Genomic DNA, 22,412 nt, shown 5'->3' with positions numbered 1-22,412 from the left:
CATAAACCAAACAGCAACTTCCTGAAACAGCTGCTGAAATAACCCACCAGAAAGTGCCTGGAAGCTATTAGTAATAGAGCCAATACAGGCATTACGTGTGCCACCGACAGCATATTTTACATATCAATACTGATAACATAATGTTCATGTAAATACACATACAGTACTTGCAACAGTGTATCTGTGATGAATTTATGACCATTTATTAATACTATTTTATATGATCAACTATAAAACCACTGTGGTCAAGCAGCAAATTCTACACTGTGCCTTCTCCTCTGATTTGGGGATAGAGTTTCAACAGGTGGCAACATAGAATAATCTTCAGATGGCTGTGAAACATTGATTGAAAAAGAACAATCCTCAGGCTTTAATGAAAAAATGCCCTTGGAATGACTCTGGTGGCTGAATCTGACTGAATTTTCACTTAGTTGACCATAAACTAACACCTTTAACAGAAATATGCCACTGCTTAGCAGGCACTATCTCAATACATACAAATGCAGATGCATGATTATTTTATAGAGTATAACTTCAGAACAACTCTTTACATAAGCATAAATGTGAAGAAGTGATGAGGCTCATTCGTAGCTTTTGATGGAGGCTAGACCTAACAACGAGCAACTTTGAGTGGTGTAAGACACAACCTCTCAAATATGACTCACTGACGCTGGGGCAAAAGCAAGCCAAACACATCCTTGTTGTGCTTCTCTTCTACAGCCTCTCTCCCTCCCTGCCCCACCCTCAAAATTCAACTTTGCTGCAACATGTTTTGAGGTCTAGAGGACTTGAGTACATTACAAAGCATCAAAAGATTGAAGAATAAATGCCCTAGAAACACGCTAAACTTTGAGGTTCTTGTGATGGTATCTATATGACAAATAACCTGGAATTCCCAGAACAGAAAGACCACGGTTCAGCTGGGGAGGCTGCAGGCCTCTCTCTCCCAGCTATTTCTGAAGGATTATCTAAAAAAAGGTTTATTTGAGCTATGTAAACAAGCTGTTCTTTTAAAATGAGTGGAGAACAAGGTGATAAATGGAAATAAATGTTCAGGTGAAAAGGGATTTTGTTAAGAGAACTGGTATCATTTTTAGGATTACTCTAAGTTCGGAGATACATATGGAAAAGTTAAGAATTTAAGCAATGGCAGAAAGATTTTTAAAATAAGCAATGAAAGCAACATGACTAAGGGAGTGTCCTGATGGTGGACTTGTGAAATACAAACTGAGCTCTCCCTTGGGACATTACATCTCATTGGTAGCTCATGAATAAACAGCGCTGGTAATTGGGGCACTGGAGAAATCCAACCCATCATAATCTTCCTATGAATGTGATTCAACGTGTTGCACTACTTTAGGAATAAAAGGAAAACACTCAGTTTTGTTGCCAAAGCACCCACAGAAAGCCCTTAACAAACTAAAACCCACAGATGAGAACTCAAGGTCAACTTTTCTAAGGCTGCTAGAGCTTGGAGTTGCCAGTCCTGTCTAATGGGCCAACTAATTACCATATGTCTACATGACATTTATTTTGGCATTTATTGGCATTTATTAGGTCCGTCAAGATGTCTAGGCTGTTTTGAAAATGTGAGCTAGCCCATTCAGTGTCAGACGCTGCACTGCACTCTAGCATGACGACGTTCCCCAGAACAACCTCCAGCTGGTTTTAGTTATAGAGCTGTAATGACTGAAATAACTCTTACGGAGCCCACTTAGGATTGAGAAGCTGGCAAACAACTTTCCAGTTGCATCCCTTTCCTTCTGTCCTTGCCATACACAGCGAGATAAGCACAGGACTGCTCATATGCTGGAATATCATCACCATGACCCTGTGAACTGCTTGTTGAGCTGCCCCGAGACATGGCTACAGAACAAAGCAGTAGGTCATGAGAGGTCACGATTTGACACAGGGTCTAGCATTTGGCTTCGTTAGGTGTGTAATGTTGCCTATTCCTGCACCAGCTGAACAAAAAGGTGTTTTCAGAGAGCATCCAAAGGGTTTATCTGTACCTACTAAGTCCCAAGTAGCAGAGCCTTCTGCTCTTGAATGAGGACTGAACCCGAAATGTCCATACCTCTCATTGGCGCAAAGGAAACAGAGCATATACTGAATAGATCAAAGGCAGGGGAAAAAAATGACCTTACTCTTATAATCTGAAACCTGGTTTTGACTCTTTTGAGTAGTTTAAAAGTTGCATTTACTTCCTGATTTTTATATCAAAGCAAAATGCAAATGAGGTGATACCACATCATCTGCCTGCTTCATTTTGATCTATTTATTTTGATTTGTAAGTATGATCAAAGAATTCCTCTTTGCTTGATAAGTAAACGGTGACATTTCAATCCAGTTATTACCATACGCATTCCTAAAGGACTCATCACTGTAAGCATCTAGATTATGCTAACCTGGGATCACAGACGCTGTCTTCTAGTGCATTCTCAGAGCTATATTTAAAACACACTAAATATTCTAGACTGTGTTATGTAGTGGTTACTATCCCTGCTGTTTTCTAATGCAATGCCATACATAAATGCCATACACATATGTATACTTCTGTGTAAAGCCACCCTGAAAATCCTGGGCTTCCACAGGGAGGAAAGGGAATCTTTGCCCCTGTATTGGGTTTGTGTGGCAAGGATTTTGTAGCAGAGGGGCTACAGGGGTGGGTTCTGTGAGAAGCTGCTAGAAGCTTCCCTTGTATCTGATGGAGCCAAAGCCAGCCAGCTACAGACAGATCTGCTGCTGACCAAGCCCATCAGCGACTGTGGTAGCACCTTTAGTGTGGTAGCACTAAAGGTTTCCCCCCTTTAAGAAGTGAGGAAAAAAGTTGCTGCACAGCAGCAATTGCAGCTGGAGAAAGAAGTGAGACTGTGTGAGAGCAACAACTCCACAGACACCCAGGTCAGTGCAGAAGGAGGGGCAGGAGGTGCTCCAGGCACCAGGGCAGAGATTTCCCTGCAGCCCATGGAGGTCCACAGTGGAGCAGATACCCACCTGCAGTCCAAGCAGGACCCCATGTCAAGACAGGTGGATGCCCAAAGGAGGCTGTGACCTGGCAAGAAGACCAGGCTGGAGCAGGTTTGCTGACAAGAGCTTCTGACTCCATGGGGGACCCATGCCAGAGCAGTCTGGTCCTGAAGGACCGCACCCTGTGGGAGGGACTCCACGCTGGAGCAGGGGAAGAGTGTGAGGGGCCCATCCACTGAGAAGGAAGGAGCAGTAGAGAGAACGTGTAATGAACTGGCTGCAGCCCCCACTCCCCACCTCCTTGCACCACTTGGGGGGAAGGAGGTAGAGAAATCAGGAGTGAAGTTGAGCTCAGGAAGAAGGGAGGGGTAGGCGAAAGGTGTTTTTAAGATTTCATTTTATTTCTTATTATCTTACTCTGATTTGAACAGCAATAAACTGATTTCCCCACCTCAAGTCTGTTTTGCCTGTGATGGTAATTGCTGAGTGATCTCCACGTCCTTACCTCAAACCATGAGTCTTTTGTTACATTTTCCCTCCCCTGTCCAGCTGAGGAGAGGTAGTGATAAAGTGGCTTTGGTGGGCACCTGGTGTCCAGCCAGGGTCAACCCTCCACAGCCTCAATGAAAGAGCAGCTCCCGGTGCTGTTAACACTGCTGCTCTGTAGCCATGGCTCAAAGCAGCTACAAAAAAGCTTGCAGTGTCACAGTAGTGATTTTCTAGCATATGAAACTGTTCTATAGCCATTACTAGACTTCTCCTAGTTAGATAGAGAACCTGTGTGGGAGACAGGTTATGAAACGGTCCCCTATGGACACCTCCAATCTGCAAATACCCGTCAAATCAAGCAGACGTGACCCTACAAGAGGTAGGGGAACCACCACCTTGTCATACATCAGCTGTGGAGTTTTCTTCCTGTCTGCTGAAACAGTCAACAGGATAGGATGGTGGTACTTACAAATATCAACAAACAAGTATTTTCTGAATGGTGAAGAGTTGTGCACTAAGAAAATAGGATCACATAGTAGTCTGTCATGTTAGCATGCAAAACTTGTGCAATCCAGCCCATCAATATTCCCTTACCCGAGGTTGCAGCCAACACAGCACTGTGGTACTGTGGCTTTATCATTACATGTTTGCAGCAGATGATCTATTTATAAAAGTAATTTCTGAGTCATAATGTATTATTAACCCCAGCAGGGAAGACCACTCTCTCACAGATTGGGCACTGTCACATCAGACTGAGTTCCAGAGTCACCCCTTTCCATTTGGCTGAGGCTACTTTTGTCTGCAGGAGCCCACATCCTTCTGGAAACTTCGTAAAAGAGCTTAAAGATTAATTTAACCTTTGTAGCTCTACCAGCAGCTACACTTCTCAAGTTGAAAGGAACAGCTGCAGAAAGACCACCCCATCATAAATTTTGAAAAATAAGGACTGGATGAGTTTGGGTTTTGCCTTTCATAAATTCATGACATAAACTGAGCCAACAGTGAAATTATTTTTCCTGTTACTACTACAATAGTGATTTTTGACAAATCAGTGTTTTGGATCTCATGCTATATCTGACCCACAGAAGACATGGCTCTGTAGTAAACTTAACTTGACATTTTAGTTCAATATATAGCAACCATTCAGAGAGCTCCAGATCATTTATCATTATGTCACGCAAAATGACAGCACATCAAAAAGGCTGTTAGATGTGCCTATTGTGTCCTGTTATTAATGGACCTACATATAAGAATAGTAAATTCAGTTTATCAGTTTACTGTAACAGTCCCTACCCATTCTGCACTAATACCAGTGGAAGTACAGTGGATAACAAACACAAGAACTTTAAACTGTCTTCTCTGTTTAGCTTCTCATTCTCCTCTTCCTTCCAAGAAGAGAACACCAGGAATGACTGACTTCTTGATGAACATTTCTGAGGAACTTAGGAATACTCCAAAATGCAATGGCTAAACAACAGCTCCGCAACTGGTGGAATTTAATTCCCTTCCTTGATTCCATGTAGCCCCACCTTATGTCCTTCTAATGCAATTTTTTTCAGATCTACACCACACATACACGCTCTCATACACCACCACCCCGACCACCCCCCATCCTGAACAGAAACATGGTGCCTGGCCAGTCAGCAGGACAAGCAAAACAGAGCTCACACGGTAGCATCTCTCAGGATGGACCATAAGTTAAGGCTTCTCTTCTATCCAGGTGCCAATTTCCATCAAACTTCTAGGAGCTTCATTAAAACCTCTATCTCATACATTTTCTTGACGCTAGACAATATAGTCAAAGTTGTAAAGACAGGGTCAGAGAATAACAGAAGTAAGGATAGATGATGTGACTGTAACCCTCATTTCCTTTGGAAATCAGGCTAAAAAAAACAAGATGACAAATACACACATGAACTGAAACTCTCAGTATTAGAAATCTTTTAAGGAAAACTAGAATATACCTATACAGTTAATATATAGTAATAATCCATTTCTCAGAGAATGAAAGCTGTGTTAAAATATTCAGGAAAAAATGGTATCAGTTAGTTGCTCCAAGGTAAAAAAACCCCTACCACTGATTCCCAGAAGCAACATAGTGATTGCACTAGCTGCAATAAGCATTACGTTAAAGAGCTAAACATATGTTAAAGAGCAGATGAACAATAGCCACTGTAAGGGAACGTGTAGCTGATCAAAATTATGGTTTGGTTTCATGTCCTTAGCATGGTAAAAACCCCCACCTCCAAGCTTTCCCCAGCTCTGTGACCAGCATTCCCTGTGTATATGGAGGATTTGCCATGCCAGGTTCAGGTTTTTGTCCTCCCAAACATCCCATATGCAATCTCCTGTAGAAGAATAGCAGGCACTGAGGATTCTCCCCTCCACAGAGAATCCCACTGTTCTCCTAACAGGTAAAAAGTGTTTAACTAAATCGCCACTGTGATTTATTTTTTAATGTAGAAACATTTGCAGTGGTATAATCCAACAGACACAGATGGTAATCTGTCTAATTTATGTGGAGTAATTAATAACATAAACCAACACACTGACAAAACAGGGCAATATAAAAATATCGAGAGCAGGTTTCCCTTGCCATGGGTTAGATTATTTTATCAGAAACTGAATGTAGAGGTGTGAATGATTTTAGGTACACTGCACAGAGAAGAAGAAGATCGTGTCAGGGACAGATCTATCTGGCAAAGGACACACGAGACAGATCCAGACTTAGGGAAGAGATAATGGCGTTATTTGGCCCTCAGCCTTTGGCATAGTCTGAGGAGGGCATTATAACAATTACATTATCACAGAATGCATTCTTAATATGTTAAATCCTCTGAAGTTTTAACTGATACCTTACTTAAGAAGCTGTCTGACTTCTTACAGTGTACACCTGGAGCAGTAAGACATTTTAACCAAAGCTATTTTTGATATTTCAGAGTAAAATATTTATCAAATATTTTAAATCTCTTTTTGTTCAATAGTCCACATTTGATTTAGATCAATGGTAGTCTGCTACTGTTTTATAGCAACATGGCTTGTTTACCTGAAGATGCTACTTGGATTTATGTTATCTCTCTCAAACCTAAAATGTGATTTCTAGGTGAATCAACCCAAAATTTGGGACCCATTGCTAAGTACTCAGACAAAGACAGTTTTGGTGCTGTTGTGAAAACAGCAGGCTGACTGATAAGGAAATTTTTTTTTTTTTGGGGGGGGGGGAGGTGTGGTGTGTCAGAAAACTGTGTCATTCACCTTAAGGCATCTGAGGCAAGCTCAGCTCTGGTGAAGAGGGTAATAAATGGCTATCAAGACAGAAGCAAATTTATCAGAAGCAGTCGATTAGACCAACAGTTGGGCAACCCACAGTAGCTGCTTTCTCCTGCATAACAAGTACAGTATCTCAGACTGTCAGCGAGTTCAGGAGATTCTCCTGTTTCATTCAGTAACACAACACCAACAGAGCAAGGAGAGACTCCAGCAACTCCACTGCAATTAATGCTACTGCTCTTCCTCAGATTACTATATGGAGGCAGGGGGGTGGGGAAGTGATGTTGGAGTGCTAATGAGCTGTACAAGTCAGGAAATAATCCATGCCATGAGGCTTCACTACACTTCTGTAGGTGTGCTTCCCTGTTTGAACATTATTATCCTATTCAGAAAGGAGAAATTCCTCACAAAGGTTTTTTATGCTTCAGCTAAATACATACATCTCAGACTTGCCCCTCCACCCACACCATTCATTACTATTGTTGTATGAAGAACATACTTTATAAGAGTAAATTTCACAAGTTAAAAAAAAAAAATAATACTTCAGCTTTCAGGGACACCAGATGTTTCACAGATGTGAAAGAGCATTCTGATATCAAAACCAATCAATCCTGAACAAGAAAACACAGTAAATAGTTTAGAAAACACAAGTCACAGATCACTGTCATGCAACCAGATTCTCTCGTACAAACACTAAAAAAGGAGAAAATAAAGAATGTATAGAACAAAAAGTTTTCATTGACCTGATTTGTCAGAGATGTTGGCTGTGACTGGCGTGGTGGAGCAGCTTGTGTTAGCCTTTGCGCTGTCCTTGGAAGAACCAACTTTGGGTTTATTTTTCGTTGCCTCTAGTGCTTTGACCTTCTTGGCATGTTTACTTCCTTTGTAGTGGGCCTCGGCCTGGCTCTACAAAGGAGAACAAATCAGGCTCACTTTTTTCTGTACTTCTATATAACACAATGGATGACAAGGCAGAAAAGTGACACTTTCAATAGTAGGCACCGCATTATTCCACCTAGAAAATTTTAGTAGCTTTATACTAACAGTTTTCCTAGATGTAAGTTCTTCTATATTCAAATGACAGGATTTTAATGAATGGTACATGTTTTCACTAACTCGGAAAAAGAGGCTTCAAGATTACATAAAGCTCTGTCACTCCTGATGTAATTCTTTGCTTCCATGGTGCTTAAAGATTTAAAGCACTGTACAAATGTAAACACATCCAATTGAAGATGTGCTACTCAATTTTCATGTACTGTTCCCTAGTCTGTATTGCTTATACTTAGAAAGATGTACCATGCTGTAACATGATTAAATCCATTTTCCCTCCTGTTTGATCTAGCACAAAAGTCCTGAAGTATTTTCATCCTTACACTATCAGCAATTGAAACAGGCATTAATGACATTATGACTGCACTATTAGATCAAGAAAGAAGGGTTAAAATGAAGAAATACCATACCTATAAACTTCAGTAGACCCAATTAAAACACAGAGAACTAAATACGTATCAGTCTTGATTCTTTTATAAATTGCCTTGAATATTTTTTTCCACAGACTAAGAACATTGGAACCTGAAGGGCAGGAAGGAAAGGAGCTTCCCCCCCTCCCCCTGCAAAGTGCTTCATATATAATGTACTCTTCTGCCCAAACAGAACAGTAGAAATATGTACTGAGATGTAATCTTTCCTTCACCTTTGTCTTAAAGCTATCTTCAGAAACTAGGTCAGTGTCTTTGAAGTTGCACAGCTAAAGTTAGACACACAAATAAATGCCTGTTTTTTTTCAGTAATTTTGAGCTCCTGTTATTGTTCCTGACATAACCAGCCGCCTTGACAAATCAGGCTCCTTTGTTAGGTGCAAAACTAAGGAACTACATGCTTAATAGAAACTCCAAAACTTGGAAATTTCAGTTAATGAATTAAATGTTTTTCTTGACTTCTTAAGAAATGAATTTACCAAAAATGGGTAAGAAACATAATTGTATACAAAACACTGCCTACTTTCATAACATTATGCTATTCAGCAATAGCTTTGCAATATTAGCATTTCCAAACATAATTTTTAAAAATTATTTCAGATATACTACTAGGCGCCTCTATTGAAGGTTACATATTAACTAACAAAGTTAATATTGTAGTTTATTTCAAAGTAAAACACTCAGAGAAAGCATGCTTCATGTAACCAGACGACCACACCTTGGTACCTGGCATACAAAAACATCGGTGTAAATAAACTTTTACTTATGTTCATGCAAAACCACATTCCCTCTCTTCAACTGATTACGAGTACTTTATTTAGTTCACCGCATTAAATGAAGCGAGCCATGAAACAAGTCACATGCTTTTTATAAAAAGCAGCTATAACATCTAAGACATTTGAATTCCATTAAGAGTGCTGCCATAACCAGGACAATCATTTTAAGATCAGCAGAAACAGGCATTACAATACAGTCACCTTGGGAAAGCGTGGTAACAGTTTTATCATATGGTAGAGTGTAAGTGAAGAGTAGAAACAGCTGGACCAGACAAGAGAACAGACGGTGTTTGGAGTCCTCACAACAATTATATACACTGTTAAAACTGATGGAGAAGTGATGCTAAAATAGACAAGTGAAGTTCTTATACACTGAAGCTCCTTAAGTGATTATACACCCTGTGAAACACAGTGCTTTCTGCCTCAAAAGGACAGGGTATGTGACATGTTGTGGCTGCATCTTTTTTAGAGGAGATTTCAGTAAGCAAGCATTCAGCAAGAAAGGGTACTAAAGTTTTACTTTGAATTCCTATGAAATTGAGATTTTTTAAAAAAGATTTCGTAATACAAACAGTAAAAAGTCTACTCATCAATTGCTATTAAACTTTTCCTTGATTTTAAAACCTTTGAAATATTAACACATGTACAAACACAATTTAAGAATTATCAAGGAACAACTAAACAACTACACCACTGCTACTACGTGCACTACTTAAAGGGACACTTGTCAACTTCTGGGTTGGACTTCTTCAGTTCTGAATGTGGGTAGAGGAGCACAGATCTGTGTGCACCCCATTATGTCGATGGGTCTTACATCAGCACAAGAGTCTCACCCTGTCTCTCCCCACCCTTGCTGGGTTTTGTCCATTTGTCTTAAGCTTTGCTGTTGCTACATGATGTACTAGGAGTGTTTGCCATCAACAAAATTAAATGAACTATTCACAAATTACAGTGTAAAGAAAGTGAAGCTAAAAATTGAGGTGCATATATCCTCTTTCCGTTCCAATACTTTCAACTTTAAATAATAGCAAGTACAAGATTTTTCCACTCAAGCACGCTCAAGTTGATGATGTCCCTTTAAATATTTGAACTCTATGCTCTGCGCATATGTGTGTTGTTGATAGGATCATATGCTGCCTGAGGCCAAAGCTATAACATAAGACATAAGTGCACTCAAGAGAAAGACTTAGTAAGTCAATTCTTTGATAATAAGCCTTTCTGCTGATATATGCAATAATAATGCCTGCAATATCAGTAATAACCTGCTACAGTCTTTGATTCCCTTCATTCAATCCTCATACAGTGTACAAGAGACCTGTTGAGAACAAACAAGCCCAGGCAGAATTAAAATTAAGACTTCCACAAACACAAGCAAAGCCTCATGGAAATGTGGGGAATGGACTCACTTTTGATTTAAGTTTTCTAACTAGTATAATATCTTTATTATCAAATTCATAGTTGTACATTATAAGGCCAGAAGGTATTGCTATGAGCATCTAAGTACAGCTTCTGAGAACACCAGCCTTTTCAAAAAATGTTTGAACTAGTCCATTTGCCTTTGGGGAAAAAACTTTGATTCTGAAGTAGCTAGAGATGGAAAATCTATTTTTGGTAAAATGTATCAGTGCTTGACTTTGTCAGTTAAGTACATACCATTTATTTCTACATTTGTCTAGTTTCAAATGCCAGTGGCTGGATTTTGTTAAACCTTTTTTTTTCAGGCTCTTTCAACTCATCTCTGTTCTGTGAGTAGAAACACAGATACTCTTTTCAAACACGAAGTTAGAGGAGCATTCCTTGAGGTACTGAAGCAATGTTTCCTAGCCACATAAGCACTATTTCCTAACCCTCTCAGATACACCTAAAGTTCAGAGTTCACTGCTTATCCAATGTGGCATAAATCATTTGAATCAGTCACATTTTGGTAACTGAAATACAGTATCAACAGGGAACTGCGTTCTGTGGAACTGTTAAAAGAACCATTGGAGTTTTCTGAAGTCATAGTAAGCAAAAGAAAAAAGGACAGCTGTGGGAATCTGAAATTGGAACACAAGTTCTGATTATTGCTAGTACCAGTTATTCAGATTATCAATGTCCTGATCGTTATTAACCCTACTTTTAAAAAATATTTGCACAAGTACCACAATAAAGGCAAGAATATTTGCTCCAAGTCCCATTTAAAACTTGTTTCTGACACAGCTACAGCAATACAGTACCGGTTACAAGCTTCGTAACATACATCACTGAAATACGCCATGATGTATAAAACTTTCATTTTTAGTTAAGACAAGAAGATGAACGTTTATTTTCATTTACTCTGATAATCTAAAGGAAGATCAGTATACACAAGGTTTATAAGTCACATGTATAAAAGAAAGACAATTTACCAATTTTAATATAAAACCCTAATAAAATCTAAAATGAATTTAAGAGTAAATATCTCAGGGATGCAATATTTTAAATGAAAACTGAATGTGCTTTTTATCATCATTAACATTAACTAAATTAAGTACAACTAATTCATGCAAACTCCGTATCATGAAAACAATATCTGAGAAAACACAAATAGTTAGGAAAAGTCAAAGATACACAACCTTAAGGAATCTCTCGGTATTCATGTACTGTGATGCTTTTTACTGGCATAATAATTTATTCCTGTGTACAGGGATGCATTTACTGGAGGGCTGAATCAATTCTACAGTAAAATAATTTATCTGTGCTAAAATTCAATGTTATTGGAATACTTATTTTTTAAAAAAAGATCTGGTTAAATGTATTGCTTATATAATCAAAATTAAATGTCACTATTAAACTTCTATTATTATTATTATTAAAATCTTTAAATGAAATGCTTACTAGGTTAAGGAGGACACTTTTTGAAAAAGTGGAGTAAGAAATTTTTTCATATGAAAGAACTCCCTACCAAAAAGAAAAATCTGATTTCCACTTGGTTCCAAAACTGACTGTAGTTTAGTAGCGAAATTTCAAAATGGATTCCCCCCACTTATTAGAAAGTATAGTAAGTCATCAAGTACTGGCTAGTAAGATTTAACGAACAGGAAAAGCTTTAAGCTGCAATAAATATGACATTACATACCAGAATACAAAAAATACCTTATACTGACAGGCCAAATTCCACAAAAATGTTTATGCATTTGCCTGGCATTACTTTTTGATCAATAGGATGCATATTTTAAGACACTAAACATATGTCTAAATCTTCAGAAGATTATGGCCTACTGAAAAGCTGTATTTTGAATTCAGTTACAAATAATTAAGAATATCATTGACATAAATAAATATACAATTTCCTCCCATCTTTTTTCAGACTTCTACACCTTAAAATGGTGGGCAGATGACTGTCCTTTCTTTAAGCAATCCAGATTTTTAATTCCACTCACAGTATTTAAGTAGTAGTTATAAAACCACAACCAATGAACCCTATGAGTCTGGTTTTTTATTAAGCAAGCCTTCTATGCTATTAGGATTAATGACTTCGCTGTAAGAAAGGACAAGATTTTCCTCCCTTAAAAACATATTTCATTGAGATACACAAATGATCCAAGTGTTGCATTTTATTTAAAATCTAAAGTTAATTGCCATTTTCAACTTCAAATTATTGTTTGACATCTAAGCATCAGGATGTTAAACTGTGAGACTACACACCATACGTCAGCCTTATAGGCTAGATTGTATCTAATAAAACATCAACAATGCAAATCATCTTCTACATGTAAACATGTTTTCTAAAATAAACGTGAATATCATTAGCATATTGGAGTTCTTAAAATAACTTCAGTGGCTTTACTTTGCATAAACTTAAATATGTGTATAGGTATAGAGATGTATAGCTGGAAAGATATATAGACAACCAGGAAACATACAGAACATACAGATTCATTGACAGTGGTATTACCTTTAAGAAAACTCTGAAATTCAGGTAAGACCAGAGTACAAAGTATTACAGAAAATTATGCCTGTCAGGAGTAATGACTGACAGTATATTTGAAATCAGCACTACTCATTTTGACAGTTCACAAGCGACTGAGTTTTAGAATCTATTTGGTGGCGAATGACTAATTAACTGAATTTATTACTACATAAAGAGACAAAATATCAACCTACCAGACCCTTTCAATGACAACCTGATGCAAGGTTTGGCTAAGTCTAATGATTTAGCGTGTATGTGTGCAAGAACAACATCTTTTCAGGTTTCTTCAGGATCCGCTGAAGCATCCCTTCAATAGGTCTTCATGGAAATGAGACCACTGGACCATCAACACTTAAGCTGAATACTTGAAACTGCTACCACACCATCCAGTCTGACAATTAACATACAAAATCAAATCTATGTAGAGCAGCATGACATTAAGAAGGAGAAATACAGAAATAAAGGGAGATCTGGAGTATTCACACAGGAGGTCTGGCTTCATGCCTTAAGCTCTGCAATACCAGTGAGTGCCATAACTAAATGGAACTGAACATGGTGGCTTGCAGCGCCTACTTCTTCTCCCTTGCTACTGCATCTTTTTAAAGCAGGAATTCCACTCTGGATGGGAAGTCTTCTCAACAGCAATTCTGTCGCAAATGGTGTATTCATTTGGTAATCTCAAATGGAAAATATTTTGTTGAAAATATCACAAAAGCTTCTGCCAGTAAGAGTTCAACCACACAGACCATTTACAACCACAAGACTTAACAGACAAGTAATAATCTTGAAAACTTCTATTCTTCTTGGAGTAACTACAAAGATAAATCCTGCATGCATACCATAATTTTTTTACATAACGCAATGCTAAAAACATATATAAAATCTAACACATCCTAAATCTAGTCATAACACACATTATAGGTAGACCACCCCTCAACACCTGTGTACCTGTCCACTTCCATGCATCAAGTTGACTCCAATTCCAGGGGGCATATCATTAATACAGAATTTCCATATTTTATTAGTATTTCAGAATATTTACAACATTCTCATATTACTCGGGTCTTTATCCTAAATTATCAATAGCTTGAATTACCCAAACTTATTTTGAAATCAATAGATTTTGTGCCTGACAGATATAAATAAGGCCTAAGTAGGGCTGGAAGATCATAGTATTCTTTAAAAGCATGGATCAAAGCAAAGCTGTGACTTCCAAAATTCCTGATAACTACAGAATTCCTTAACGACTACATAGCCTCAAAAAACTCATTGTTTTTGCAGGTAAAGCTCTTAGTGTGGAAGTAGCTAGTCTAACCAGAATTGTAGGAAATTAGTAACTCAGGAGCAGGGGGTTAATGCAGTGTGTGCAGCTCTGCACAAGAGCTGACCTGCCGTGGCTGCCATGGCAGCGGTCCTACTGCAGGAGGCATCTAACTGTGCAAGACTGGAGGAGCACAGGGGTATTTATATCCATAACATATTGCCATTTTAATTCACAGAAAATTCTAAACTATAAAGCTCCCTTTCTTAAAACAGTAAGAGGTCTACCGAATGTTTGAACACACAGTTCACCTGTTATAACCATACTGTAAGAGCATGCATATTTATGTGAGGAATATGTAAGTTAAGAAGAATTTAGACTAGAAACATAACTTGAATAAAAATTATATGAAGTGATAAATTAGGAAGTGGTGTTGAAAAATTTAATATTATGTATTATTGATATTAATAATAGATGTAATTGAAGAAATCTGCAAAATTGAAGTGTTCATGCATTTGTTATACCGAAGCTATGCATTATTTTTTCGACAGATTTCTAAACCCTAATTGCTCCAAATGGTCAGGTAGATTACTATTGAAAAGGACATGGAAAAATCAAAAAGCTGTGAAGCTCAGCTATGTCATAAGGAGTCAAGTCATATTTTAAATACCTAAACGAACTTTAGTTAAAAGTTCTGTTAAACAACTGTTATTTGAACAGAACTTTCAGCACATTATAACCCTGTACCCTGTAATTGTGCAATATTTCTGTCATGTTGGAGCTAACAACTTTCATCATTTTGTCAGTTCTGTCTACAAAACAGAAAATTACCTTCAGAAGTTCCTGAGATTTATGCTTTTAATTACCTCCTATCTGCTTCACTACCCTCCATACCCAAGGAATCAATATAAATAGACTTATTTATAGGAAAAATCTAAACCATTTGACAAAAGATAATGACAGTTCTGTAGATTTTTATTTGATGCTATTGATTATTTTGTGTGTTGTCTTTTTGACAGCATGAGTGATTCATTCAAATTTGCAAAGGTAACATTTGGTAATATTTGCCTAAACTTCAAAAATTTGCCTTCTGTCTTTTTAAAAAGGTGATCACTGTCATCACATCATTTTTATTAGCTACAAATGTATTCAACAATAAGATGATATTTAACATCTCTTAATGCCCAACTGTTACAGCTGCTTTTTTTGATCTACCTACAAGGTGTTTTTTCTTGAATTCTGAGACTTCACAGGCAACACCAAAAAGCAGTAGTGACTTACAGTCATTAGTCACAGAGCAACACACTGTGCAAATACAAGTTTATTTCAATCAAATGATGTCCCATCAAGATGGTACCCACCAGGCTGTACCACAGCCAAGACCTTTCTACAAGAAACAGAAAGTGAGCAGTGCGAAGCAGATACTTATTGCAGATGTGATCAACAGATGACAAACTCTCGTTTCAAAAAAAACACCACCAAAGAAAAAAAAAATCCACAAAAAAACCCAGCTGTACTGCTGGCATAATATATTCATGAGTTTGGAGTACAGAGAGGTCTGGTTGCTGAGGAAAGGGACCATATTAGCACTGACATTATTGTGTAGTACCCAAGCTCCAACAGCTCTGTGGACCATCAATACAAACAAGGAGGGAGAAGAGCAGAGAGAAGTTACTTGGGCATTTGGTGATGATTCATAGATACCGAGAAAAAAGCAATTCTGCAGAAGCCAAATAGGTATCCTTGCAACTGCAGCTCACTTTTCTCTTATGGCTGCAAGCTACAGTGTCAGATGCCATAACAGAATATAACAGACATCTCAGGGACACCCTGGCTGAAGCTCCACAGTTGATGGAGGGCATCACTGCCACACAGCAGCTGCAGGAGATGCTGCAGATTCATCCAGTAGCCAGAAGGAATGAGAAAGAATGAGCCAGCAGAGAAGGACTCCATGTGAGAGAGAAAACAGCTATTTTTCCCCTTGCCCTGTTGCTACTGCACCCTCTTACAGGTGTCATAAGGATTCAGCAAACTCAGTCAAGCTGCTTTTTGTTTCTGCTAGAATGTCTATAATATAAATAGTTAATACCAACAAGCCAGACCTATATAATTAATAGGAAAACTTACTTAGCAAAGCTTATCTATAGTCCACATAGATATGCCATGGATTTGGAAGGAATCCCAGAATTCTTAAAAGGAAAAAAAAATGTATTTTTTTTTTCAAAGGCTAAGCCAGATCTTTCTCAGCAAGTCTTGCTTCCTCTTGGTGGAATACAGTTATGTCCCTTGCTCTGGTGGCCTTTAAGGAAGCATAAACTCTGACTCACTATCACAATCTGTTCCAAGAGGAGGATTCTTCCTCTTCTGCTGCCTGGTCTCTGGTGGTAGTAAATGTAACTGAGATACTTCTCACTTTTTCTGAGCTGGATTATAACACAAGACCGTAGCTTGAACTTTACTGACAGACTAGTCATCGCTGCACTGGAACACATACTGTTTCATCATCATGTAGAAATTAAATGATAAGATGGTGTTAACAGGTATTTTGATGCAATAACGGAAACATCTGTGTTTATTTTAATATACTGGAGCAAATCCAACTGTAACTATTAATGGATGGTGTTGTGGTTTTTTGTGGTTTTTGTTTGTTGTTGGTTTGTTTTTGTTTTTGTTTTTTAACTAACAATCCTCGTAACACTAAATTAAGATTTCCAACTTAATTCAACAGCAGTTAACTCCTGGTATCTACCATCATTAAAAATTAGTTTAGGAAAAAGCCCTTTCCTCTGTTCCCTCCTCACTTTTTTGCATTTAATTTCTTTGAATTGTTGAGAGCTCTACTACCTATCCAGTTTTCTGGTATCATCATCCTGAGATCATTGAACTTTCTCCTATTTCTTTTAATGCTTGTTCTCCTCACTAAATACTGCCCCTGCCCCCAGCTTAAAAAAAAAAAAAGGGGGGGGGGGAAGATTAAAAGAAAGGAAAAAGAAGCTAAAAGGCAAACTAAATGAGTGGGGATTCAGTTCTAGAAACAGGCATCCAGTATAATTTGGGATGTCCTCAGGTGTCCTGCCTGACCTACTGCAGGTCCTCTGTCAGGTCCACCAGTCTGGTGTGGAAGTCGCAGATACTTCAGATACCCAAACAAGACACTTAGGTTTAGGCACCTGATCCCACCTTACATACCATTGTTGTTGAAGCAACCTCAGTTATTACTGTTGTCAGGTCAATAGCAGTATTACAGATAAAATTCCCATTCAAGGACCTCAGAGTCCAGGCTATTAAAACAACTTTAGTCTGGTGTTATATCACTGAGATGACATTTTATTCTGTTTCTCAAGACTTTGGATTATCTCTTCTGTACTACGGATTCTCCTGGAGTTGACAGTTTGGAAGCCGTGCTCAAACTGGTTGTGCCAGCATTCACTAGCAGAAAAAGACAACTTCCAAACTGACCAAACTGCAGCTAATGAATTCTAAAAAAGGACAGATAGATTATGATGGCAAACATCTATAAGAACGAGCCAAAATCCATCATTTCTTTTTTGGAAGAGGATAAACAGATCAGGCTAAAACTAGACCAAATTTAGAGTCTGTACACAGATGTTCTCTTCATGATGTACTTTTAAAAATTGTTTTAAAAGTAGAGGAGACTGGGAGATCCTGAAGAATTTCAAATTATGATATGGTAAAAGAAAAATAGCATCATCCTAGCAACTTTTATTTTTCAAAATACAGAAGGCATCACTTCAACATTAGATATGTTTACTCCCAAACTGGAGACAACCTATTTTAAAATTTCCTTCCATCTCTGATATCAGACTTTCTCTTCCTGCAGATAGCTGCAGATCTCTGCTTCTCAATCTGATGCCAGAACACTCACCAAAGCTAAATCTGCAGACATACTTACAGAAGTAAACTGAAATTTACTGTATTAATTTAGTGGGAGTTTTGACAATTATAAATTGACTAGTCTGAATTTTTTGGGTCTATTGATCTAGACCAGTGAGTGTCAATAGCATGAGGAAAAGACTGCAGGCAAGGAAACCAATTTTCTTCTCACAGATGAATATCCACTGGTCTGTATGTTACTCATGCAATAGATAAAGCACTACTAGAATCAGGTCAGAAGCTTCAAACACCATATAACTTAAGTTCATTTAGGAGAACAAAAGTAAGAAAACTACTTAGTAGCTTACTTCCAACATTTTTCTTTCATTTGCTTGCATAATTTAGGTCAAAGGAAGTTCAAAGGACTGTAATGCCAATGAACAAGGAGCACATCAGCCTTTAAAGAGCTAGAAGAAAATACAAGTATGAACTAGCTGTACTACAAATCTCATTCTGCAATGTGCTGTGCTCAAGGTTTTAATGCAGGTTAGCACAGTTTGATGCCATTCAGAAGACTCAATGCATTCTTAGGATGTTACATGGTGGAACTGATTCACTGAAAGATTCAACAGTTACAAGGTTCACAAATATCTGACTCCCTTTTCCCCAATTAGCAAACACAGGATGGATTGTAAAGACCATTCCAGCCCCTAGGCACAATTTCACATTATAAAGGGACCAAAAAGAAAAATACAAGCAAAGAGTCCAGATTTTTATTTCTGTGAAGGAGCTTTTAACAAGCTAAGAAAGAACTATAAAAGTCTGCAGAGCTTAGCTGAAAGACCATTAGCATTGCCTCAGTGAGATTATAACAATGCAGATTATAGGTGGCTGTGAGAATAACATCTGAATAAAATAAGATCTCACTCTTGGGGCTCTTGGGGGGGGGGGGCGGGCGCAAGGTAACACACACTCAGATAAATATTTAAAGTCAAACGGCTGAACCTGATGGAAAGATTTAAAATGTTATGTAAAGCTTCCCAGGAAAAGCTGCATTATCTGATGAAAGGCTAGCTAGCTTTTACAATAGAAGCGCTACACTATTGAGAAACATTCTCCAAATATTCCTGTATGTTGTAGTTCTAAAATATTTGTGAAACACAAATTTAAGTATTTTCTGGTATTAACACTACTACTAGAATCTCAGTGCATTGTAAAATCAAATTTCCAGGTTGGTTCTGATTGTCCTGGTAAAGTAAACTGCTGTAGAAAGTAAGGAACTGCATTTTATCACTAACAGTGGCCGAGTCACATTGCTTCATTCTTTCTTATAACCACCCATTACAAAAGGTTGATGACGTTTTCCAGTAACTATAACTGAGCATATTGATCACATTTAGAAAGAAAAGAGCATGACATTGTATGAATATACCCACCCCAGAAAAGGAAAGAAGGCTATAACCTGCCAAGCTTTTGTGATGCCACCATTGAAAGCAGAATATGATAGGTGCTTTTGTTCTACTTTGTGAGTAAGCCTAGATAGGAAAATTGCTTGGTTGGCAGATGTACAAAATGATATATTATTTCAGCTCTTGTTTTGTTTTGAGCCACTAAATTGTGATTCAATCTGCCGTTTGTCCACCTGAATTTCAGTGCAAAGTGAGCGCATTGCTCACTCTAGGGACAGGGCCCATCAGCAGGGGGACCCTGACCTCAGGAGGAGAGGGAAGAAGCAGGATCAGGCCCAGCTGCCTCCCTAGGGATAGGGTAAAGCCAAGCTCAGAAGCACCATTCAGATCTACCGAGCCCAGGGAACTTTGTAAAGATTTTATTGGTTCCTTGTTTTCATCAGTAAAAGCTGGTACCAGGACCAATTATCAGAGCAGAAATACTTTTTTGACCTGAAGTCTTAACCTTAAAGAGGAAAGACAAGTGAACTAAATTTTAAATAACAGCTCTTGAAATCAGTTAACTAAGTAGGTATTGCCACTTCAAAGAAAGTTTAATAAGCTTGTCAGAAGATGACAGATTTAAAAATCAATTTGAAGGTGAGACAGCACTGCTTCAAAAATCCTTACCAGCCAAGACAAGTAAGCCAAACCGAGGAAAGTACCTTACAAGACACTTTTCAAAATGGAATGGTGGAGGCAGAGAAAAATCAGAGTAATAGGTATGGGTGCTTTACTGCGAAACTCTAGGAGCACCGAGTACTCAAAGGCTTTCAGGAGGTGTCTGCAAGCTATTTCTTAGATTGAAATTATAACAGCAAAATACATAATATTAGCACATCACTTCAGGATTTTTCTTACACTTAAGATCAACAAAAAAATCAGGATTTGAGGGTTTTTTTATTAGCTTAAGGACATTAGGAAGTAGTGTCCAAAAACAAATACATATTTTTGAAGTATCAAAGGTCATAATTATCTTAGGCATAGTTTTATTGAATTTCTTTAGTTTTCAAGGTACTCGGGAAAAACATTAATTGGATACCCATTTAAAACGTATCAGCCAATGTACTCTTTCATAATGCATTTTTTTTTAAATTACACCTCAGAAAACAGTTTCCTTGAACTTTACCAAACTCAAAAAAACAGCTAAAAGTAAATGTTCATGTTAATTACAAATTAAAGTTACTGGAATAATGACTTTATTAATGGAAGACATACTATCAGCAAGGACGCAGGAACAACAAGAAAAAGATACTTCTTCTGGAAGAAGAATAGGTATGACATGGAGAACTCACAGGTAAGCTTTTCTCTCTGCTCCCACTCTTTTTAAAAAAACAAAACCAAAACCCCACAAACAAAAAACTTTTTGCAGTACTTCTTGAGGGTTACTGGACTGTCAAATAGGATATCATGGATATCGTGGCACTGGATACCGTGCCAGACCCATTCAAGAAAAATCAGAGAGCAATATACCTCTGTGGACTTCCACGCCTGAGTGGACAAAGTATCAGCCCAGCAGACTGAGCAGAATGCAGGTAGAACTGGAATGATTTGTTTGGGAAAAAGAGGTTTAGATTAATTACACCTACTGTACCAAAAAATAAAAGAAAAAATAAAATAAAAGAAAGAATGAGAATAGCTAATACTCACATCAGAGTTAAAGCGAAGCTGGCAGACATTACAGGAAATGACTTGTTTCTTCTTTGGGGGAATGGACACACCAAATGTATGGTTTATGACTGCTTTTTGCACAGGATCCATCTGGAGAACAAACAATAATTAATTTACAACTTTTCAGGGCAATACACAGTACAGAAGAAAAATCAGAAATAACACTATATGCTGGAAGCTTTTTCTTTTCTTTTCTTTTTTGAGATAAACAGGAAGAAATAAAATGTCAGCCCTCATAATAATTAGATTTAACACAGGTTAGGGAAATGGTAGCACATCAGAGCTCATGAAGAAAAGGCAGCTCCGTTGTTGCTGCTATCCCCGTGCTGATAAACCGTTCCTCCCCCAACCCCACATATCCTCCTGCTGCAACGCCCCACTGTCGTGTCTGAATTGCGAAGAGACCCCTGAAAGCTTTCCCCTACCACCTGCTGATCCAAGACACATGAGAAACCACTTTTGCCCCCTAACAAATCACTGTCATTTATCCCTACCCGTTCTTCTGTTCAGTGACAAATACCAGCACTTATTTGGAAAATGTCCTCTCCTGGAGACCTCTTTGTGAGGAGAGGTCCTTTGCAGGCTCCGTTAGAAACAGCACTTGCTGGGGAAAAAAGGTCGCAAGCCCCAGACATTTCCATGCAGAACTGATGAGTGACAACGCCCATGTGAAGGCTGAAGTTCAGAGGAGCACACAGGGAGCATTTGCACCAGGAAAGGATGCTGAAGTTACCATGCTTCAGAAAACATTTTAACACTGTGAAAAATGCGAGGTAAGTGAAGCGCTGAATATGTTAATGCTAAATTTGACAGAACATTTTCAGGAACTGGGAACTGATTATATCTTTGCTAAATACCAGGACTCCTGTTGGTCACCAGTTCAGAATATGCTCAAGATTGCAGAGGACTCTGCTGCTAACACTGCAGGAGCTGGGGAATGCACTGGATGTCAAGGAAACCGTTTATAACTGCTACTGCATCAAGGCCTCAATTAAGCATAATACATCATTTTTCCTGATGTGGCGTGGATATAGATTAAAATTAATTTCCTGACTCAAAAGTATTCAAATGTGTTTTTCTAATTTGAATAAAACAGAATATCTGGTCTGATCTCACAGCTGATCCTGCTCTGAGCAGGATGCTGGACCAGATGACCTCTGAGGTCCCTTTCAACCCAAGTTATCCTACACGTGTGTTCTTCCATCCTTATTTAACATGAGGAATGGATCCTGAAGAGGAGAGGCCAGTCTACAAGAAAAGATAATTGCTCCTTTCCCAACCTTT

The 22,412-nt window shown here is 38.2% G+C and overlaps 1 protein-coding gene across 8 annotated transcripts in view; it reads right to left on the bottom strand.

Annotated features, from left to right (window-relative positions):
- ZNF385B (zinc finger protein 385B) overlaps positions 1-22,412 on the bottom strand; it is a 169,185-nt gene that overhangs the window by 18,597 nt on the left and 128,176 nt on the right. For all 8 annotated transcript variants that reach the window (XM_080400388.1, XM_080400387.1, XM_080400393.1 and 5 more), the window contains 2 exons: positions 21,108-21,218; positions 7,473-7,635 (listed from right to left, as the gene is read on the bottom strand). In XM_080400388.1, coding sequence (XP_080256514.1) covers positions 7,473-7,635; positions 21,108-21,218 — 274 coding nt within the window. The remainder of the gene's footprint in view (positions 1-7,472; positions 7,636-21,107; positions 21,219-22,412) is intronic.

Source organism: Falco punctatus, assembly GCF_963210335.1.
Source record: "Falco punctatus genome assembly, chromosome: 8".
Classification (NCBI taxonomy): domain Eukaryota; kingdom Metazoa; phylum Chordata; class Aves; order Falconiformes; family Falconidae; genus Falco; species Falco punctatus.
Note: the sequence above shows the minus strand (reverse complement) of the source record. Positions and strands in the feature narration are given on the sequence as shown.